A 20,081-nucleotide genomic window follows, 5' to 3' on the forward strand; every position below is an offset into this window, starting at 1 on the left:
AGACCTGACTGCTGCCAGAGCCTCTGAGCCTGAGTGGCCATGAGCACTGAGCTCCTCAGCAGCTGAGAAAAGCCTCCTGTCTCCTGTGCTCACAGTGTGGTTGAACACCTGCACTGTCTTTCTGCTCCTTCTCCCTCTCTCCACCTTCCTGTCTCTCTCGCAGTGTGTGCTCTTATCTGTCCATCTCTCTTTCTCCTCTTCTCTCACTCTGACAATCTGTGCAGAGTATCTGAAGGGGATGTAACATCACTTGGCAAAAGAAAAAAAATTCTCAGAAGCAGAATAAAAAAAAAACTCTTCACAGTCAGATTCACAGCTCAGACTCACACACAGAGCTCTGGGTCCCTCAGTACTTTACCCAAACTCCTACCTCCTGAACAGACAGAAGCTCATCTTCATACTTTTCTGTCCTGACAATCCAGAACCAGAGGACATTCAGACAATCAGTGCTGCTACATGAACAATATCAGACAGAACAGCCTGGACTCAGGTCACATCTCCCCCTTTTCTCCTTCCTCCCAGCCCTCTTAGAGACAGAGAAGAGCTCCTGGTTCTCCTCTCTGTGAACTGGGTTCAGGGGTCACTGATCTGGCAGCTGTGGGCTCTGTTCCAGGTCAGAAGCAAGAAGCTCCTATTAACCCTTTCCAGGACCTCCAGTATTACTGTCCTGATTCACTGTCTTTACTGTAAGTCAGCCTCCAATCCTCTGTCAGAAGTGTTTGACTGACAATTGAGCAATTTGTGATTATCTTTTATTATTATTTTTACTGATTTAATGAACAGCAGTATTGCCACTGTTATAAGTGTATTATGATTCTCAGCAGCAGCAGACTGATGGTCAAGTCTACAATAGTGACTAGTTGACCAGTCTGTAGCTCTGAGCAGTGGGACTCAGATCACACAGAAGACCTGTCTGTGTGTGATTCCACACCAGCCCTGGGATACAGCGTCTCCCACACGTCTCTCAGAGAGAGTCTTATAAATACACAGTTAAACAGAGTCTGATAACAGTTATATAGTTAATTCAATCATCAAACCGCCTGAGGAGCTGAGAGCTCGAATGGAAATAAAACCAGGAGATGCTCTTGAACTTCCAGGATCTGATCTTCTAGGATTATATTCTGTGGAGATTCGTGTAAAACGCTTAAAAGCGCTGATTACAGGTACTTGTGCTATTTCTCGTCTGCTCTACGGGACTACTCTATACAACGTATTAGTCTGTAAAGTAAACTATATATTTTTTTATGTTAAATGAATTTAATTCCTCGGTTTGTTGCTCTCCTTCTCCAGCTGTTATACAGTAAATCACTTCTCTTCACAGCCTGGTGTTTTTCTTTTGGAGATGTTACAGTATATCTGTAAGAAAAGCCCCCCGGGCTCCGGACAGGAGTCTCCTCCAGCGGAGACGCGCTCTGCTCTGTCAGGAAGAGCGCTGTGACGTCACAGACACCAGCCAGAGCGCCGGGATCAGAGAGCGAGACCGCGGGAGGCGCGCTGAGCTCTCGGAGGAGAGATATTGATCACTTATCTATCGACAACCAATTAATTCAACTAAAAAACCTTAGAATCATCGATTAACTTCACCGATTGGTGAGTACTGATTCTTTTCTTTCTTTAAATTCTTTAAATATCTAGAAAACAGTCAATACAGCCTGTATCGATCAAATACCATTTTGCGTTTAGTGTTCATAATGTTCAATCCCAAATTAAAGAATGATTATTCAAATGATTGTTTAGAAATTGTATTCTACATCTTGAAAATTATATTCCAAGTTGATAAATTTGTGTAGGTAACAGTTTAAATGCATTTTTCCACTGTTTACAAATTATAAGTATGGTAACCACGGCGACACGTGCCACGTCACTGTGCCCAGCTAGGTGTCTCGCCTTCATCACAAAGAGTGGTTTGACGTCACGGACTAATACTAATGCGAGTGTATTCATATTTAATATTAGTGAGAGTACAATCGGTAGCTTTAATATTAATGCTAGTGTTCATGTCAGTATTAATGGTGATTGTGCTTCTGATAGTTTTGATGCCAGTATTCATGTTAATATTAGTTATAATTATAGAGTTACTGTTAGAGTATTTACACTAGTAGTCATGTTAGTTTTAGTGATAGCATTACTGTTATTATTAGCATTAGTAGTGTAGTAGTAGTTTGTGTCAGTGATAATGATAGTGTAATTCTTAGAGATAGTGTTACTGTGTTACTGTTAGTGGCATTTGTGTTAGTGTTAGTTATACTGTATTTGTAGTTATGTGTGTGTGTGTATTTGTCTGTGTGTGTGTGTTGGTGTGTGTCTATAAGTATTTGTAGTCTATGTGTGTCTGTGAATGTGTGTCTGTAAGTGTGTGTAGTGTATGTGTGTGTGTCTGTCAGTGTAAGAATGTGTGTCTGTGAGTGTGTGTGAGTGTCTGTGTGTGAATATGTGTGGGTGGGTGTCTGTCAGTGTGTGATAATGTGTGTTATTGTGTGGGTGTATATCTGTCAGTGTGTGTGAGTGTGTGTGTAGGTGGGCTTGGGCTCCACTCGTGTGTCTGACAGAAGTGACCCATCAACAGGTGTTGAGGTCCAGAGTCGCCTGAGAATGGAACCACTTTCTAGATTCCAGACCCACGTCCAGAGAGCTGTGAGTGCTCTGTTTTTATCACTATTACTAGTAATGACAGCAGTAGTAGTATTAATATCAGAATTAGTATTAGAATTTGTAGTCATGGTCATAGTAGTAGCAGCAGAAGTAACAGCAGTGGTAGTTGGATTATCCAAGCACTTACTCCAGGAACTACAGTATTACACATTTATACTCTATTTTCCAGGTATGTTTTGTAAAGTGCTTTGATGTTCTGGATTAAAAGGCAAAATATAAGAAAAAAAATGATTGATTGATTGATTGACTATGAGAGTGAAGTCTGGTCGAACTTGTTTGTCTAACTGAACTGTCCTGTCCACAGATGTCAACAGAGGTGAACAGAGAAGATGTCCAAACCCACCAGAGACTGGAGACAAGTTTGAGAGTCAGGCCCCAGACCCAGAGAGCTGTTATTCCACTGCTGGTCTTCTTCATATTGTGATTCTTCCTCTTTTTCCTCCTCCTGAAATTAAAGCTCATCGCAGTAGCAGGGCTCTGTTGTCTTCTCTTGAGGAGGAGAAAGACTCTACCTGACAGTGTGTGCATCTGCGTGTGTGTAAGTGTGTGGGAGTGTGTGTCTGTGGGTGTGTGTGCTTGTGAGTCTAGTCCAGCCCGTGTCTGTAACAGAACTATGTCTGACATCCCCAGATCAGGAAGGAGGTAATAGGAGACTCAGCCAACACAGGAGCCAGACCCAAGACCCCAAGAAAAGCAAGTCTGCATTATCATTATTATTATTATTAGTAGTAGTAGTAGTAGTAGTAGTAGTAGTGAGAGGGTGAGTGTGTGTGAGGTTGTGTGTGAGAGAGGGTGAGCATGTCTCAAACTCCATTCCTAGAGGGTCTGGTGCATCATCTGGTTTCCTGCCCAGAGGTCTTGGTTACAAAGTTGATCTAATTTTATAATTAAACAAAAAAATTTCTAATACTGTACCTGTATCCAGACCTTCAATATCCAACTGTGCCTTGAATATTTTGAGTCTTCAATAGTGAGAGACATCAAAATATATTATTAAACACAATATTTCCACATCTTCTTATGAAAATAATTAGATTAATTGTTTAATTGGCTAGCCCCGTTTGGAAAGAAAACCTGGAGATGCACCTGGCTCTCCAGGGATTGTGATTGGGCTTGAGACCCCTGGTCTAGCAGAACTGGCCCCTCAACAGGTCTTGACAGGGATGTTGGGGATCATGAAGCTGGATAGCTGAGGGCTGGACATTGCTTCTGGATCGAGGACGACAGGCCACTGTCATGCAGGGTCATCTTGGCCCATGATGATGATGTGTGTTTGTGTGACTGGCTTGTAACTCTGTTTTCTCCTCCCCAGCACCACCTGGAGAAACTCGCTCAAGTCGAGAGAGGAATGGCCGAGCAGAGAGAAGGGTGTCACAATGAGACCTGGGGCAGATCCCACAGGAACGTGAGTATTGGCTTCAACAACATGGTTGGATAGCTTGTTCCACACACCCACCACCCTCTACGTACAGTAGTGCCTCCTGTCCTGACTGTAGGGTCTCATCCAGCTCTCTCTTAAGATAAGCCACCCTATTGGCTTCAACAACATGGCTAGACAGCTTGTTCCACACCCCCACCCTCCTCTATGTAAAGAATACTGTATTAATACTGTCAGACTAAGAATAAACCTGTACTGAGACACAAACTTGGTCGGCTTCTACTGGTGAGACTAAAGCAGTCAATTTGCCGACAGGTCTCGACAGAGGTGGACGTGACCCTGAAAGGCCGGAGAGGGGCAACCGATACTGAGGCTCTGAGCAAAGACTCTTCCAGTGTAAGACAACCAATGTGTTCTGCTCAGGATGATGATGGTGATGCAGATGGTAGTGTAGATAATGAAGGTGGTTATGATGATGATGTTGATGGAAAGGTGTTGATGATGATGATGATGGTGGACATGATGATTGTCATGATAAAGAAGGATATGGTGATGAAGATGGTGGAGATAATTTATTAGAAATGTGATGAAGATGATGGTGACGAAGATAGTGGAGATTGTGATGGTGGAGGTGATGATGATGATGATGAAGATCGTAGGGGTTGTGATGGTGGAAGTGATGATGATGGTAATGGAAAATAGTGGAGATTGTGATGGTGGAGGTGGTGATGATGGTGACACAGTCATGCCTGTGTGTGGCTGTGTGTGAAAGGGAAGGTGGGGTTGGATCAGGTCTGCCGCTGTCATCTGATAGGACTGTCAGAGGAAGAGGGAGCAGACTCCCCCTGCGTCTCACCCCGGGCAGCCGAGAGCTGCAAGTCTGTGAACCTGATATGTCTGTGACGTCTATCGAAAGTTTGGTTTCAGCTGCAATGATGGTGACTGTGATTGCTGGGAGACCAGGGGCAGGGCTTGGTCCTCCTGGAGAAGACCCTCTCAGTTTTCTCTCTGTCCTCCTCATGCCCTCTCTGTGCCCCTGTCCCCTCAGGCCAGCCAGCCAATCACAGGCAGGAGACCGAGACCCAGCTGTGGAACTACCCTAAGGGCCCGGAGAGGGATCTGCAGAAGGACAGGGCATGGACCTCCTCCTTGGCAGCCCACATACCCCATTGCTCGCCCCCTCACACACCCCCTCACCCACCTCCAGATACACCCGCTCACCCGGGCCTGACCCCAGCGGCCCTGTGGCGGCTCAGGGCGGGCCTGCAGGTCGAGCTGGAGGGGCTGCTCCAGGAGGAGGAGATACGGGTGTGGACCTGGGCTCAGAACATGATATCATCTATCCAGATGGACTGCCTGGTGCTGTACAATGAAGTCCTGCCTGACTTTGAATCAGAGGGTGCATACGCAGGATTGGTAAGTCCCTTAAACCCCTCCCCCTTGCTTGAATCACACTGAGGTATGCAGGGGCTGGGGCTGGGACTCACCTCTCCAAGACACCTGCGTCATCCCACTCCCATTTCACCTCAACATGGTTCTGAGAAAATCTCCCGTCCCCAAGGGGAGAAAGACAGGAGCCGTGCTGGGCCTCCAGCCCTCTGTTTATTCAAGATTATTGCCTCAGGAGGTGGGTGAGGTGGAAGACACACTGTCTACAGATCACCACTAGGGACAGCGTAAAGCAGGGGGTGAGACTCTTGATCATGGATAAGGATAACAGTGGGATGACTCCCCCTCTCTTGACTCACTGCCTACTGATGATGTTATGTCACTCCAGCTCCTCCTCATGGTGGTGTCTGCAGTCAGACAATTTGGAGAATCGTTGAGGGATGATGATGAATATTCACCTTTCTTGTTCTCCCAGGGCACAGGAATCATGAAGCAGGACAGCTATGAGGAGGTGAAAGAGGCGCTGAAATCCTACTTCGAAAATACAATGGCCAGGTTTGACTTATCTGAGGTGGACAAGTGCTTCCGCCAGGCTGCAGCCGAGCTTGACCTTATCCTGCAGAAGTACCTGGGAGATGTTGTGGCCAAGGTCTGTGAATAGCAGGTTTATTTTGATAAAAGACATTTCTCATCCCCTTCTATTGTTGGTGTCTATTTCATGTAAAGGATTTGACTTGAAAATGAAACGTTTAATCAACTTACAGGGAGTCTTCTTTAAGATGTGTATCGGATAGCTCTCCACTGTCACTTTACTGGACTTTTGAAGTAACCAATCTACAATGAAAATATATACTGCACATCTTAAGGAACATGAAGAGAAATCCGTGTGCTGATTGTCACCAAAAATGTCACAAATTAACCGCCAAACTGTTTAACATGTCCAACCACCTCTTCCTATTTTGCAGTGATTACAATTCTTTCAGTTTCCTCTCTTGTATTTTCCTTACTGTTTCACTGTCCCCTTCCCCCATGTGGAGATGGATCCACAGACGAAACCCTGTTTCACCATTTGTTTGTTCAAAGTCTTTGGACTGACTTACGACTTGCGAAGCCCCAGTGGCACAATCAGTCAGTGTGCACAGCAGAGTCATGGTGATGTTGTGTGTTCACGCTTCACCTGGAGCAATGGCACCTACAGATCCAGCCATTCAAAATGTGCAGAGTACGTGGCGGTAAAACACGGTGGGCATGGCGAATCATACCACATTTGAATTGAAATACTATATGATAATAGTATCTGGAAGCACCTTGTAAAATCACCAGGTGGAGCTAATAAAGCTTAACCTCTCATGTACAGCATTTGAGCTGTCACCAGAAAACGCCTGGTTTCGAATCCCAGTCACTGCTGAGGGACAGTCTTTTTACAATTAAGAATTTAAGTTGCATACTCTTTAGATTTTTAATAATTTGAAACTCTGCATTACAGAATGTCAATCATTAAACATTAAAAAGTAGGTATATTTTATAAAAGAAAGATTGCTCTTGTGGACAAAAGTATACAACCTTCCACCTTCATCATAAATATTTTAATTATGCATAAATATTTTATACATCAAAGTCTTTAACTTGGTAACTAACATGGGTTCTGGTTTTAACATGCTTGTTCTAACATTATTAAGCTTATATTCTGTAATTCATAAAAAGATATAACGTTTTATCCTTTTCTAAGAATACGTAGTAAGAACACCACTGGCTGTTATTGTAAAAAAACAAATGTTGTAGTGATTTAACATCACTTGATAGTTATATTAATATGGGATCGTGTAACTAAGCAGCTAAAGTATCACAAGTGGACGTTTTGGAAACATTTTGATATTTGTTTCTTTTAAAAAAAACTTCTATTGTCGTTGTAGTGGTAATGAGCACTGTAATTGTCACGAAAGCTTTCTTTCCGGACCCTATGCGGACGACACAATCCGGGGTTGAGTGAGGAAACACAGGGAAAAAGTCATGCAGGATACGGGAATAAAAACAGGGGGGCGTGTCCATGGAGTGCTGGTGGTCGGGGAAGGTGTAGCGAGGCAAACAATCCGGGGACGAGTCCAAAGAGAAGTCCAAAAACAAGGCAAAAGTCCATGGCCAGGAGATCCATCCAAGACAGGAGATTAAAAACCAGAACCGGGTCGGGACCGGCAAGGGGAACAGGAACAGAAACTTAAAACCATGACGGAGCCAGACACATCCAGGACCCGGGCTCGCATGATACAGAAACCAATGCAGAGCCCAGATTGGCGTCTGCGTCTGGCTTATAAGGGGGAACTGAAAAGGGGCTGGAACAAGGGACAGGTGTGGGGAATAAGGGCTGGAGCGCCCTTCAGAAGAGGGGTTTGCGATCATGACAGTAATGTACCTAGGCGCACCTAGGCACGATCAGAGCCGAATGCATAAAGATAGTCCTTTATTATTATAGTCTGCTACTACTATTATAGTCCACTATAGCTTATTGTGAACATGATGTGTCTTTTTCAGGTTTACACTCGAATTGAGAAAATCTATATTTTGTCTTCATCCAAATGTCGTCAGCCAACAATTTAACTTGGAATTAAAACCAAAAATTAACTGTACTATATAGTAAACCACCTGGGATTGAACCCAGTCTGTCACGTCATTCAACAGGAAACCAGCTGGCTGTGCTAAATGAGATCTCAGCCCAAGTGCCTGATTTGCTCTGGGATGTTGTGTCTGGCAAAATTGGCTCCTGCGTGTGAATTTGGATTAATTATTATACGTAATGGTTTTGTTTTTAAGCATTTCTTAATGGAAATCTTTAAGTTAATCAAGGGAGGGTGGAATGGTTATTTTGTTTTACAATTGCCAGTAATTGGAGAACAGCCTATCAACCAGATGGCCAAACGATTTAATTTTTTAAAAATTAAATTAAAAATAAGATACAATGACGTGTCCCTGCCTAACATCGCATGACTTTAAAATCTGTAAAAAACTGGTTTAGTTAAAAACCACTTTTTATGCGCAAAAAATGGGTGATTTTTCATCTTCGTGATCAGCTTTGAACCTTTGTGTTAGCTGTAAGATTTTTACTTTTTAATTAAATGTTTAAAATACTCAAATTTCATAAACGTAACACACGTTTCATACAGAAAAAAAATCACATTCTCTTCTCTTCCTGTTATGTAGGACACATCAGCTGGTCTTTTTTTCCCAGTCAGAGGCTGTGAAAATACTGCGCCCCATCAAAGACGGGGGAGAAGCAGCACAGCCTGAGCTTTCGCAGTGCAAATGGCACCAATCGCGTCTGCATTTATTATTTAGTTTTTAAAATTAAACAATGTAAATCATTATCTTTGTCTTCTAAGTTCCTGAATTAACTTTAAGCATAGCTTTCTCACCATTTAGATTTATTTTTCATACCATCGTTAAACAAAGCAAGAGCCTATTGTACTTCCTAATGGCATCACACTTGGAAAGATTAGATTGTAATCTGTTGTCATAACAATCAGAAATAAAATAGTATGTGATATTTGTGTAGATGAAATGTTTCAAAAATGTATTTTTTAATTAAAAATGATTAAAATGTATAATCTTTCCATGTGCAATGTCATTAGAAAGTACAATAAGCCCCTGTTTTGTTTAACGATCATTTCAAAAATAAAACAAACTGGTGAGAAAGCTATATTTAATAATAAAATATTTCAAGTTAAAATAAATTATTTACACTCTATTATTAAGTTTTAAAGGCAGGCGCACTCAGAGCCATAAACACTGCGCTGCAGAATGGTGTCCTTACGGCGCCCTCCTTTTCTCTGACTGAGCTCAGTGGGTGCACCGTTTTCTCAATCTCCTGCTAATTCATTTCACACCACGGGAAAACAGGAGATTGTGATTGTTCTGTATCTGTGAGAAATTTGTGTTGCGTTTACAATATTAAAGTCTTTAAAATGTTTAATTAAAAAGTTTAAAAAATGTACAGCTTGCACAAAGATTCTAAGCTGATCACACAAAAGGAAATTGTTTTTTTTTCGTATTTTTAACTAAACCCATTTTTATGGGTTTTAAAACCATGCAATGCCTATTTGAGACACACACTTTATTGTTTCCTATTTTTGATTTTCTTTAAAATTAAAAGAATCGGTTGCCCATCGTGCCACACAATATTACAATGTTACATTTTTACGGTTTTGAGAGACTTCAGCATGCTTCATGCTTCATAAAAAATTTACCATAATGTCTTCTTGCGTTATCACTTGCACCTGGGATCCGCTTTATTCAAACTAGGATTTCTAAAACTGCAACCAGGTACTAGATATTGTTTAAATTAAATCTGTGAAATGTTTTTCAAATCACGATCTTTAAAACTGTAGGTTGCAGGCTCTGTCATTTGTTCACAAAATCATCGACATCTGAAACATTGTGTCTCCTAAACAGGTATTTTAGTAAGCGAAGCTTATGAAAACCGAAGAAAAAAATGACTCTGAAAAAGATACAAGAAGCTTGAAAATATTATTATTATTAAATTAATACTGTTAATAATGACCAGACACATTATTTTAGTTTCAGTGGTATTTTTAATTTGTTATTCTCGATTCTAATTACAATACATACAACTTCGTTTTAAGGCTTGAGGCGTCTGTTAAACTGCCCAACTGAATAAAGTGTTTTGAATCAAATCGGTTGAACAGTTGACAGTATTCCCGTTTGATAATTCACGTTTTTATTTCATTATTAATATAAATTAACATTGAATATGTTATGATGAATATATATATATATATGTTAATATAGTGTACATAATACTTACTATTTTATTTTTTAAGTATTTGTTAGAAGAAAAACTTGTCCCGTAAGCAGGTATTGAACTTGGATTGTCAAGGGCTGCTCGAAAACACAGCTGAGACAAACAGTTTTAAAATGTTTTGAAAGTAATCATGCGCGATTGAGTCAAATTAAAAATAAACCATGTTTACAAAGAATGTTGATTACAGTAAATTAATATCATTATAAATTTCTTTAGATAAGCGATTCCATCTTTTATTTTTTTTTGCGATAATGAGTGTAAGTTTTCGTAGAAAAGGTTAATCACTTAACTCAGTTAACTTTGAATGTGTTTTGATATTTAGAAATACCAACAAATTCAATATAGTGTCAATAATATATTTACTTTTGTAGTTTTTCAAAGAAATTTTTATTTGTTAAAAGAAAACTCATGGCAAGAGCTGGGTTCAATCCCCCAACTTCCAGCGTGCAAGTTAGATGCCTAAGCCATTATACCACCACACCGCTTGATAGTTTAAGCTATAACTGAACGAGGGGTTTCCAAGGGGATGAATGAGTCAAATTGATGAAGATCTTTACAAAGAAAGTCTACTACTGTAATAATTTGAGCTATATGAATATAATTATATCATTATTAATTTATTTAGATACATGATTCCAGATTATATTCCCTATTAATCAAATTATAAAAAGTATGTGGTTTTTAACTGTGATAACGAGAGCAATTATTCATAGAAAAGGTTAAAAAACTTATGAAGTATATAAACTTAATACAGTCAGAAATACGTAAAAACTTCTCCAAAATAACCACAGTATGTAACGGAATGAAAGATTTTGATGCTTAAAATTTTTGTGAAGAAAGTGGAATACTGGTTTCACACAATCATTTCACTAACAACCAATGCATCACGAGTGCTGCCTGTTGGTCATTTTGGCTAGCCAATCACTTACTGCGGTACAACGCTGTGATCTGTAGATACTTTCACGCAGTACGGGGTTGTACTGTACATTTTAAATGCATGTATCTGTATATATAAAAATAATAAAAGCCAACCACTTTTATCATAATATTCTCACTGAGAGGAAGGAATTAGTGTAAATAGTTGAAACGCTATTACAAATGATAATAAGAGCAGCTTTATGATAACCCTAAGAAAATACTATTATATTGGTAGTTGGGGGAATGTAATTGCATATATCTAGAATACAAAATTAAGGAAAAGTAAAAGTATCACTTAAAAGAAAAAATGAGAAAATCATTGGTTAATGAACTATTAGAATACAATATATATAATATTTCTGAGTACATGATCATGTAAAGTTAAAAACTACTTATTATGTTGAAAGAACTGCAAAAACACAATAATATGCATACAATGCATGGGATAGTAAAAAAATAAAACTTTTCTGATTTTTACTTTTTCTGACCTTTGGAATTTAAATTATACAACAACTAAAAATTAGAGGTATATTTACTATAGCTGGAACAAACTTTATATCGTAAAGATAAGAGACAGGTGAGTTTATAAAGAAGAACATGAAAGTGAAGCTCCCAGGATTCATAGGAAGGCATACAGCAACTTAAACCCTTTATCAAACTAGGTAAAGTCTACACAAAGAAGAACCAAAACCATGAAATAAGACTTTTGTCATGGTCTAACACAACGTAAGAATAAATTTAGACTAAATATTTACTATTTTACAGGATAATTATACTGTAATACTATTTCTTAAGAAACCTAGAGAGAATTCACGTGCAGTATCATTTTGCTTAAAGTTGAACTGAGTAAAAACAATACAGTTGCATTGTAAACTTGCATGTAGAATACACTATTTCAAGTCTGAACTATAGTACAACTCACTGCTCTGTGACTCCTTGCATCTCTACACTATAACTTCCATCGAAGATATATTTTATCAGCACTATGCAGTTGATACTTACAACATTTTGTTTAATACTGTAATGGGGATGTAAGAACTACATTTAGCGATAACACTGCTGATATTGATGGAGTTGAAATGCATGATATATTTATTGACAGCTATATCTGAGCCGATAATGAATAAAATACCTCCTGTAAAGTGTTAGGATTCATAGCAAGCCATATTTCTCCCCCCTAAACGTTGTTAATGCATTGCACATTATATGAGCATTACCAGTTTCAGTAGCTCCTGGTGTACGTGGTTTTTCAAAACCCAAAGTAATAAGAAAATTACTTGTACACAGCAGTGTGTCTGTGGAACTGACCTAGGACACGCTGAAGTTCTCTGCACACAAGCAATCCAACATAAACGAAAAATGCCTGCAGTCTGCTGCTTATGCGATTTCTTTACTACAGAGTATAATAATAATAAACTTTATTTTATATAACGCCTTTAAAGGTGGCTTCTCAAAGTGCTTTACAGGATGACAATAACAATAAATAAGAAGAATACAACAATAAATAAGATTTACAATTACAACAATAACAATAGAGGAGACCATGGAAGGTGGTACTAACAGCAGAAGGGTGAAGAATGGAACCAGTTAAGTAAAGGCTTTTCTGAAGAAGAGGGTTTGGAGTCTGGATCTGAAGGAGTTTAGAGAAGGTGACTCTCTGATATCCTTGGGCAGAGAGTTCCAGAGCTTGGGGGCAGAACAGAAGAAGGCCCTGTCACCCAAAGAGTGTAGAGGGGCTTGGGGGACAGTAAGGAGGGCAGAATTAGCAGAGCGAAGGTTGTGAGGTGGAGAGTAGGGCGATAATAGTTCAGACAGGTATTGAGGTGCCAAGCCATGTAGAGCCTTATAGGTGAGCATGAGGATTTTAAAGTCTACGTGGAATTTGACCAGAAGCCAGTGCAAGGACTCCAGGATAGGAGTAATATGAACACTTGCACTAGACCTGGTCAGGATTCTGGCTGCTGAATTTTGGACATACAGATGCAGCCATTCAAAACGCGTGTGGTATTTCGCGGTACACCACGGTGGGGTGAGTCGCATGAAAACACAGTATCACGCGGTATATCGCGTCATTTGACGTCATGCCGGAAAGTATCCGGAATCACCTTGTAAAACTGCCAGGAGGAGCCAATAAAGCTTAACCTCTCATGTACAGCATTTGAGCTTTTAAATTTAAACTGTGTATTACAGCATGTTAATCATCAGTCATTAAAAAGTTGGTATATTTTATGAAAGCAAGATTGCTTCCTGCTTCTATTGTGTGTGTGTGGAGGGGGATCCTTTTAGATCTCCCTTCAGATTTAAAAGGTTATTAATCATATCTTCGGTGTCGCATCTAACCAGTGCAGTGGAGGCTGTACAGTATGCATTACAATATAAACATTTATATTGATTTAAATCGAGTTTTGATTTAAATCGCAAACGCGTGTTTAATTATATTTGTTTTTTGTAATCAGACAAATCAGACAAATGCAACATAAATTGATACAGTATCTTTGTCTTCTAAGTATCTTAATAAACTTTCAGCATAGCTTTCTCCCCGTTCAGATTTATTTTTCTTGGGATTTTGGGATCAAACATGGAAAGATTAGATTGTAATCGTTTTTTTTATTTTTTAAATACGTTTTAGAAAAGTGTAATCTATACTAAAAAGCTGTACACCACCTGCTATAAAGATACATATTGTAATACTTTCAGGTTTGGATAGGACGGACACAAGATCTCAGACTTGCGGAGTTAAAGGAAGTGAAAGCCTTTATTTTTCTTCTCCGTCACCACCTGCTAGCCCGGCTCTCCCGCGCCCCTGCCCGCCAACAACGCAAGCCAACACACCGCCCGCATGCCCAAGAGAGAGAGAAAAGAGAGAGAGAGTAAGACTACAGAATATGTCAATATTTTATAATATGTCTTTGTTGTAAATGTCTGTAATATGTCTGTAGATTTTATTTTACTTTTATTTTTTGTTTTGTTTAATGTAAATATAATTACTTTCATTTGCTTTGGCAACACTGATTGTACCCATCGGTCATGCTAATAAAGCACCTTGAATAGAATTGAATTGAGAGAGGAGGTGGGCGAGTGAGAGAGTTTTGTCCTCTGTCAAAAAAAAACAAATCACACCTTGCTAATACATTTGCGGTCTTTTCAAAGTATGTGCTGTCCCTTGACAAAACAAGGCTTGCCAGATAATGTGAATCGAAACCTGTTTTTCTAGCTTTTAAAGTCATGCGATGTGTAAGCAGGAACACATCATTATATCTTACATATAAAAAAATACATATATGTATATATGTATATAATATAGCTCTCAAACAAACAAACGCAAATGTGTTTTTTAATAAAATGCTTTTATTCACTCATAATCTGACACTTTCAGGAAGACTAAGGAAGGACTAAGGAAATTGTCATCTGTTGTTGAAGCACTGTGAGCTCGGTGACTTTGAGACCACTTGTTATCCCAAGTTGTTTGAATCGCAACAATTCAAATAGAGAAAAGAGAGCTGACTGACAAGATTTAAGATGTGGCTGTCAATGTTGGATTAAAAAAAAACACGTTGCCTGAAGTTAGTTGCATTGCTTGAAAAATAATTTTATTTCGAGAGACTGGATATGTAATTCAAGTGTTTTTTTAACTTCCTGAAAAACAAGTAATAATTTAACAATATGTGCAAAAGTTTTATGATATGTCGCTGTTGTGAATGTCTGTGGAGTGTATCTTATTTGCCTGTCCTGGCTGTGCTCTCTCGCTCGCCCTCCCCCTCTCAATTCAATTCAATTCAAGGTGCTTGACAGATGGGTACAATCAGTGTTGGGTATTTACTTTGTAATCTGTGGTCCTTTTAACTGTTTTTACATCTACTGTATTGCTTTGAGATGCCACTTTTAAAGGTGATATATAAAATCAAGGCTTTAACTTGCTTTAACTCCGCAAGTCTGAGTTCTTGTATCCGACCTATCCGAACCCGAAAGTATTACAATATGTATCTTTATAGCAGGTAGTGTACAGCTTTTTAGTATAGATTACACTTTTCTAAAATGTATTTAAAAAATAAAAACGATTACAATCTAATCTTTCCACGTTTGATCCCAAGAAAAATAAATCTAAACGGGGAGAAAGCAATGCTGAAAGTTTATTAAGATACTTAGAAGACAAAGATATCAATTTATGTTGCATTTGTCTGATTCTGAATCAAAAAACGCATATATTTAAACACGCGTTTGCGATTTAAATCAATATAAATGTTTATATTGTAACGCATAGGTGACTATTCATTGTTAAAATGACTTAAATTCGATCATGTTGTGATATTCAGAAATATAAATTTGTTTGGTGCGAGTGAGGTTTTATTTAATCTCTGACCCAGGGAAAAGTTTTATTTTTTCAAAGAAATGTTTGTTTAAAAAAAAAAAGTCATGGATCCAGCTGGATTCAAACACCCAACATGTGCTATGTGAGTCAGGAAGCTAACCCACAGCACCACTGGCAAGCTCGTATAAGGAGTGTTGAAAAAGCCCTACAGAAACACTGTCAACAGACAATGTACAGCGTGTACTATTCTTGTGCTGCGGTACATGAATATAATTATATCGTTATTAATTTCTTTAGATACGCGTTTCCATATTATATTCCCTTTTAATAAAATTCTAAAAGTATGCTTGTTGACTCCGGTATCACGTTAGTTAAAGACTTCGATGCTTAAAATGTTTAGGGAGAAATGGAATACTGGTGTGTATTTTTTCTTTAAAGTACCGAGACCAGCCATATACTGTTTATGTTTCAAAATTAATATCGTTTATGGCCTTCACAAGCGTTACAGTATGCTCCTATTCTTTTTATGCTCAGGTACTAAGATTTCCCTTTAGTGGTAAAATTCCAAATGAATATTAAATGCTAAAACGGGCACAGTAAAGACATTTACTGTAAATCTTTCCATGACCGACCAACGGACCACGAGTGCCCCTGTCGGTCAACCAATCACGTACCGCGGTATTTTGCGTCATCACGCGTCACGATGCGCGAAGCCGTAGCCAATTACCTGCGGTACGTGTCTGTACCGCGCACTTTGAATGGTTGCATCTGTACACCTACACACTCACACACATTTACAGACACAACACACATTATACACACAATCAGACACTCATACACTCACAGATACACAAATAAACACTATATACACACATAGACACCGCATACACTCTTAGGTACAGATACACTATAACTAACACTAATGCAATAGTGCTAATATTACAACAGCAACACTAACACAGTAACGCAATAACACCAAAACTTACACTATCATTGTTACTAACACTAACACTGACAAAAACTACTACTAGACCAATAATACTTATAATAACAGTAATAATGTCATGAAAACGAACATGATGATGAGTGTTAATACTCTGAAACTAACAGCATAATTATCACGAATACTAACATGAATACTAGCATTAAAACTAAAATTAAAAGTATCTATCATCACAAATTCTCAGATGTATAGTTGTATTATTAGTAAAACTACCAGATATACTCTCACTAATATTAACACGAATACTAGCATTAATACTAAAACTATCAGTAATGCTATCATCATTAATACTTACATAGACACATAGACACTACACCCACTGACAGACATACCCACACATACACTTACAAATATAAAACTACATACTGACAGACACCACACATTCACAGACACACACCATACAAACACATTCACAGGCATGCATTCACACACACAGATACCACAAACACACTTATCTACAGATACAAGATGACTAACACAAATAGAAAAACTACTAATATTACAACAGTAAGACAATCACTAACACTGACACAAACTACTAATAATAACAGTAATGCTATTACTAAAACTAACATTACTACTAGTGTTAATACTCTAACATTAACTCTATAATTATAATTAATATTAATATGAACATTAAAACTAAAACAATCAGTAGTGCCACTGTCATTAATACTCACATGAACACTAGCATTAAAACTACCAGTTGTAATCTCACTAATATTAACATGAAGACACTGGTATTAGTATTAGTGGCTGCTCGTGACTTCACACCGTTCTCTGTGACAAATGCGAGACACTTAAACGCGAGCAGTGACGGGGCGCCTGTTGCCGTGGTTACCATTCTTATGATTTATAAATACTGGAAAAATGCATTTAAACTGTTACTTACATACATTTATGAACTTGAAATATCATTTTCTAGCTCTAGGATACAGTTACCTAAATAATAATATGAATAATCATTGTTTAATTTTGGATTAACCATTATTAACATATAACGCACAATGGTAATTGATCGATACAGTCTTAATTGACTGTTTTCTAGATATTTAAACAGGGTCAAGAAAAGAATCAGTACTCACCAATGGGTGAAGTTAATCAATTATTCTACGGTTCTTCAGTTTAATTAATTGGTTGTGGATAGATAAGTGATCAATAACTCTCCTTCGTGCGCTCTGCGCTCCTCCCTCAGTCTCTCTCTCTGTGATCCCGGCGCTCTGGCTGGTGTCTGTGACGTCCCAGCGCTCTTTCTGACAGAGCAGAGCGCGTCTCCGCTGGAGGAGACTCCTGTCCGGAGCTCGGCGGCTTTTCTTACAGATATAACATCTCCCCCCAAAAAAGAACACACCGGGCTGTGAAGAGAATTGATTTATTACAGTTGGAGGAGGAGAGTGACATACCAAGGAATTAAATTCATTAAACAGGAAAAAAATAGTTTACTTCGCAGATTAATGTGTTACAAAGCGTACCCGTGTGGAGCAGTAGAGAACGAGCACAAGTCCCTGTAATAAGCGCTTTTAAATGTTTTAAACGAATCATCAGAGTACAGGAACCAGGAGGAACAGACTCCTGATCCTGGAGGTTAAAATGGGTATCCTGGTTTTATTTCCAGCCAGCTCTCAATTTCATAGGTAGTCTGATGATTTAAATTAACTGTATAACTGTTACAATAATTCATCTAATTGTAAATTTATAAGACTGTTAGACACTTGTGAGAGCAGCTGAATCCCAGGGCTGGTGTGGAATCTTCTGTGTTATCTGAGTTCCACTGCTCAGAGCTACAGACTGGTCAACTAGTCACTATTGTAGACATGACCATCGGATCATCAACTACTAATAATCAATATACTGATCAAAGTGTCAATACTGGTGTTTATTACATAAATACTAAGATAATTCCACACTCATGTGTGTTATAAAACATTTATAAAACATGTTTGTAGGCTGACATATGCGAAAAGACAAATTCCTAATGCAAGAAATTGTACAGGGCTAATAAAGAAACATTACATTACAGTAAAGAAAGTACAGTAATATTGAATGGCTGGAGGTCCTGGAAAGGGTTAATAGAAGCTTCTTGCTTCTGACCTGGAACAGAGCCCACAGCTGCCAGATCAGTGACCCCTGAGCCCAGTTCACAGAGAGGAGAACCAGGAGCTCTGCTCTGTCTCTAAGAGGCTGTGAGGAAGGAGAAAAGGGGGAGATGTGACTTGAGTCCAGGCTGTTCTGTCTGATATTGTTCATGTAGCAGCACTGATTGTCTGAATATACTCTTGTTCTGGGTTGTCAGGATAGAGAACAGTATGGAGATGAGCTTCTGTCCGAGTGTGAGTCTGAGCTGTGAATCTGACTGAGAAGAGAATAATGATTTTTTATTCTGCGTCTTTCTTCTTTGCCAAGTGGTGTTACATCCCCTTCAGATACTCTGCACAGACTGCCAGAGTAAGAGAAGAGGAGATAGAGATGGACAGATAAGAGCACACGCAGAGAGAGATATACATCTTGATTTACTTTGAAACAAGTCTTCATTTCCTTTCTGGAACAAGCGGTTTCTTAATTTCAAGAAAGTCATACAACTTCTGAAAAATAAAGTACAAATCTTGCTTATCAGGACAAAAGAAATACTGCAAGAAAATGCCAGTGATTTTTTTTCTCCTTTTAACGAAAAGTGGAGAAAAACAACTGCAGTGCATCTCCGTCGGCTTGATTTAGCTTAATACAAGTATTCACTTCCTTTTCTGGAAATTACAACCTATGAAAGATGAAATAAAGTTCTTGGTTATTCTTGGTCAGTGCAGAAGAAATACTGCTGGCTGGCAGGAAAATGCCAGTATTTTATTTTCTTTAACTACAAACGTGTGAATGGTGAAAAGCAACAGGAGTGTGTCTCTGCGCAGCTGTTAAACAAAGGGCTGGTGGTTCAAGCCCACTCAGGGATGCGCTTCAGATTGTTCCCATGTGAACATAGTCTCTGCTAAAAGTTAATTGGATTTCTTCAAAAAACCTTAACGCTCTTGAAATTTGCAGGAAGTATGCGTGTTTTACTCGTGTGGAAGTGAAACAAGTTAACAATAAAGGACCTAAGTCAATATCGCAATAGGCAATATCCAAGGAAACCATTTTCACGTGTGGAATTGTATTTTCATCTGGCTGTTGGGAGAATTCATTTATACACCCGTTGTATCCTTTACAAAAATATTTTAAAATTAGAACACAGATTTGTTGGAGAACTTGACAATTCTTGACAATCATAATTAAATGAGCATTATACAAATGTGCGTTGATAGTTTATATATGTGTGACCTAGTGGTGAATAGCTGCCTGTTATGCCAAATCCACTAGATGGCGCTACCTGTTAGATCGTGGTGTATCTGAGGCTGATACCGAGCCTTTTAGGGCTGAGCCTACTACCAGCTTCTCTTCTAGTGACCGTGTATTAAATGTATCTACTCCTGTTCCACGCAGAAGTCATAGAGCCAATGCTGGGGTGCACACTAATCCTTTTCATGAACCCAAGTCTGTCTGTAATGCGATCTCCTTAACTCTAGAAGTCTTTTCCCAGATGAGAACAAACTTAAGTGCTGTCCTTTTTAGGGAGGCAGTCAAGGGGGTGAAA

The 20,081-nt window shown here is 38.9% G+C and overlaps 1 protein-coding gene across 1 annotated transcript; it reads left to right on the forward strand.

Annotated features, from left to right (window-relative positions):
* The first annotated feature begins 2,592 nt into the window (after positions 1–2,592).
* LOC148809740 (uncharacterized) lies at positions 2,593–6,080 on the forward strand. The gene is made up of 6 exons (XM_088909217.1): positions 2,593–2,634; positions 2,957–3,043; positions 3,283–3,345; positions 3,965–4,061; positions 5,079–5,446; positions 5,895–6,080. Exons 1-6 carry the CDS (start codon positions 2,593–2,595, stop codon positions 6,078–6,080), a joined length of 843 nt encoding a protein of 280 aa, XP_088765343.1.
* The last annotated feature ends 14,001 nt before the right edge of the window (positions 6,081–20,081 follow it).

The sequence above is a fragment of the Atractosteus spatula genome, unplaced genomic scaffold (assembly GCF_055471065.1).
Source record: "Atractosteus spatula isolate fAtrSpa1 unplaced genomic scaffold, fAtrSpa1.hap1 Scaffold_117, whole genome shotgun sequence".
Taxonomy (NCBI): Eukaryota; Metazoa; Chordata; class Actinopteri; order Semionotiformes; family Lepisosteidae; genus Atractosteus; species Atractosteus spatula.

Bases quoted from the DNA above. Each gene is read 5' to 3' on its own strand.
- LOC148809740 (XM_088909217.1), top strand. From the start codon at position 2,593: ATGGAACCACTTTCTAGATTCCAGACCCACGTCCAGAGAGCT. The intron at 3,044-3,282 runs GTTATTCCACTG...TGACATCCCCAG, and splicing joins GGCCCCAGACCCAGAGAGCT to ATCAGGAAGGAGGTAATAGG. The intron at 5,447-5,894 runs GTAAGTCCCTTA...TTGTTCTCCCAG, and splicing joins AGGGTGCATACGCAGGATTG to GGCACAGGAATCATGAAGCA.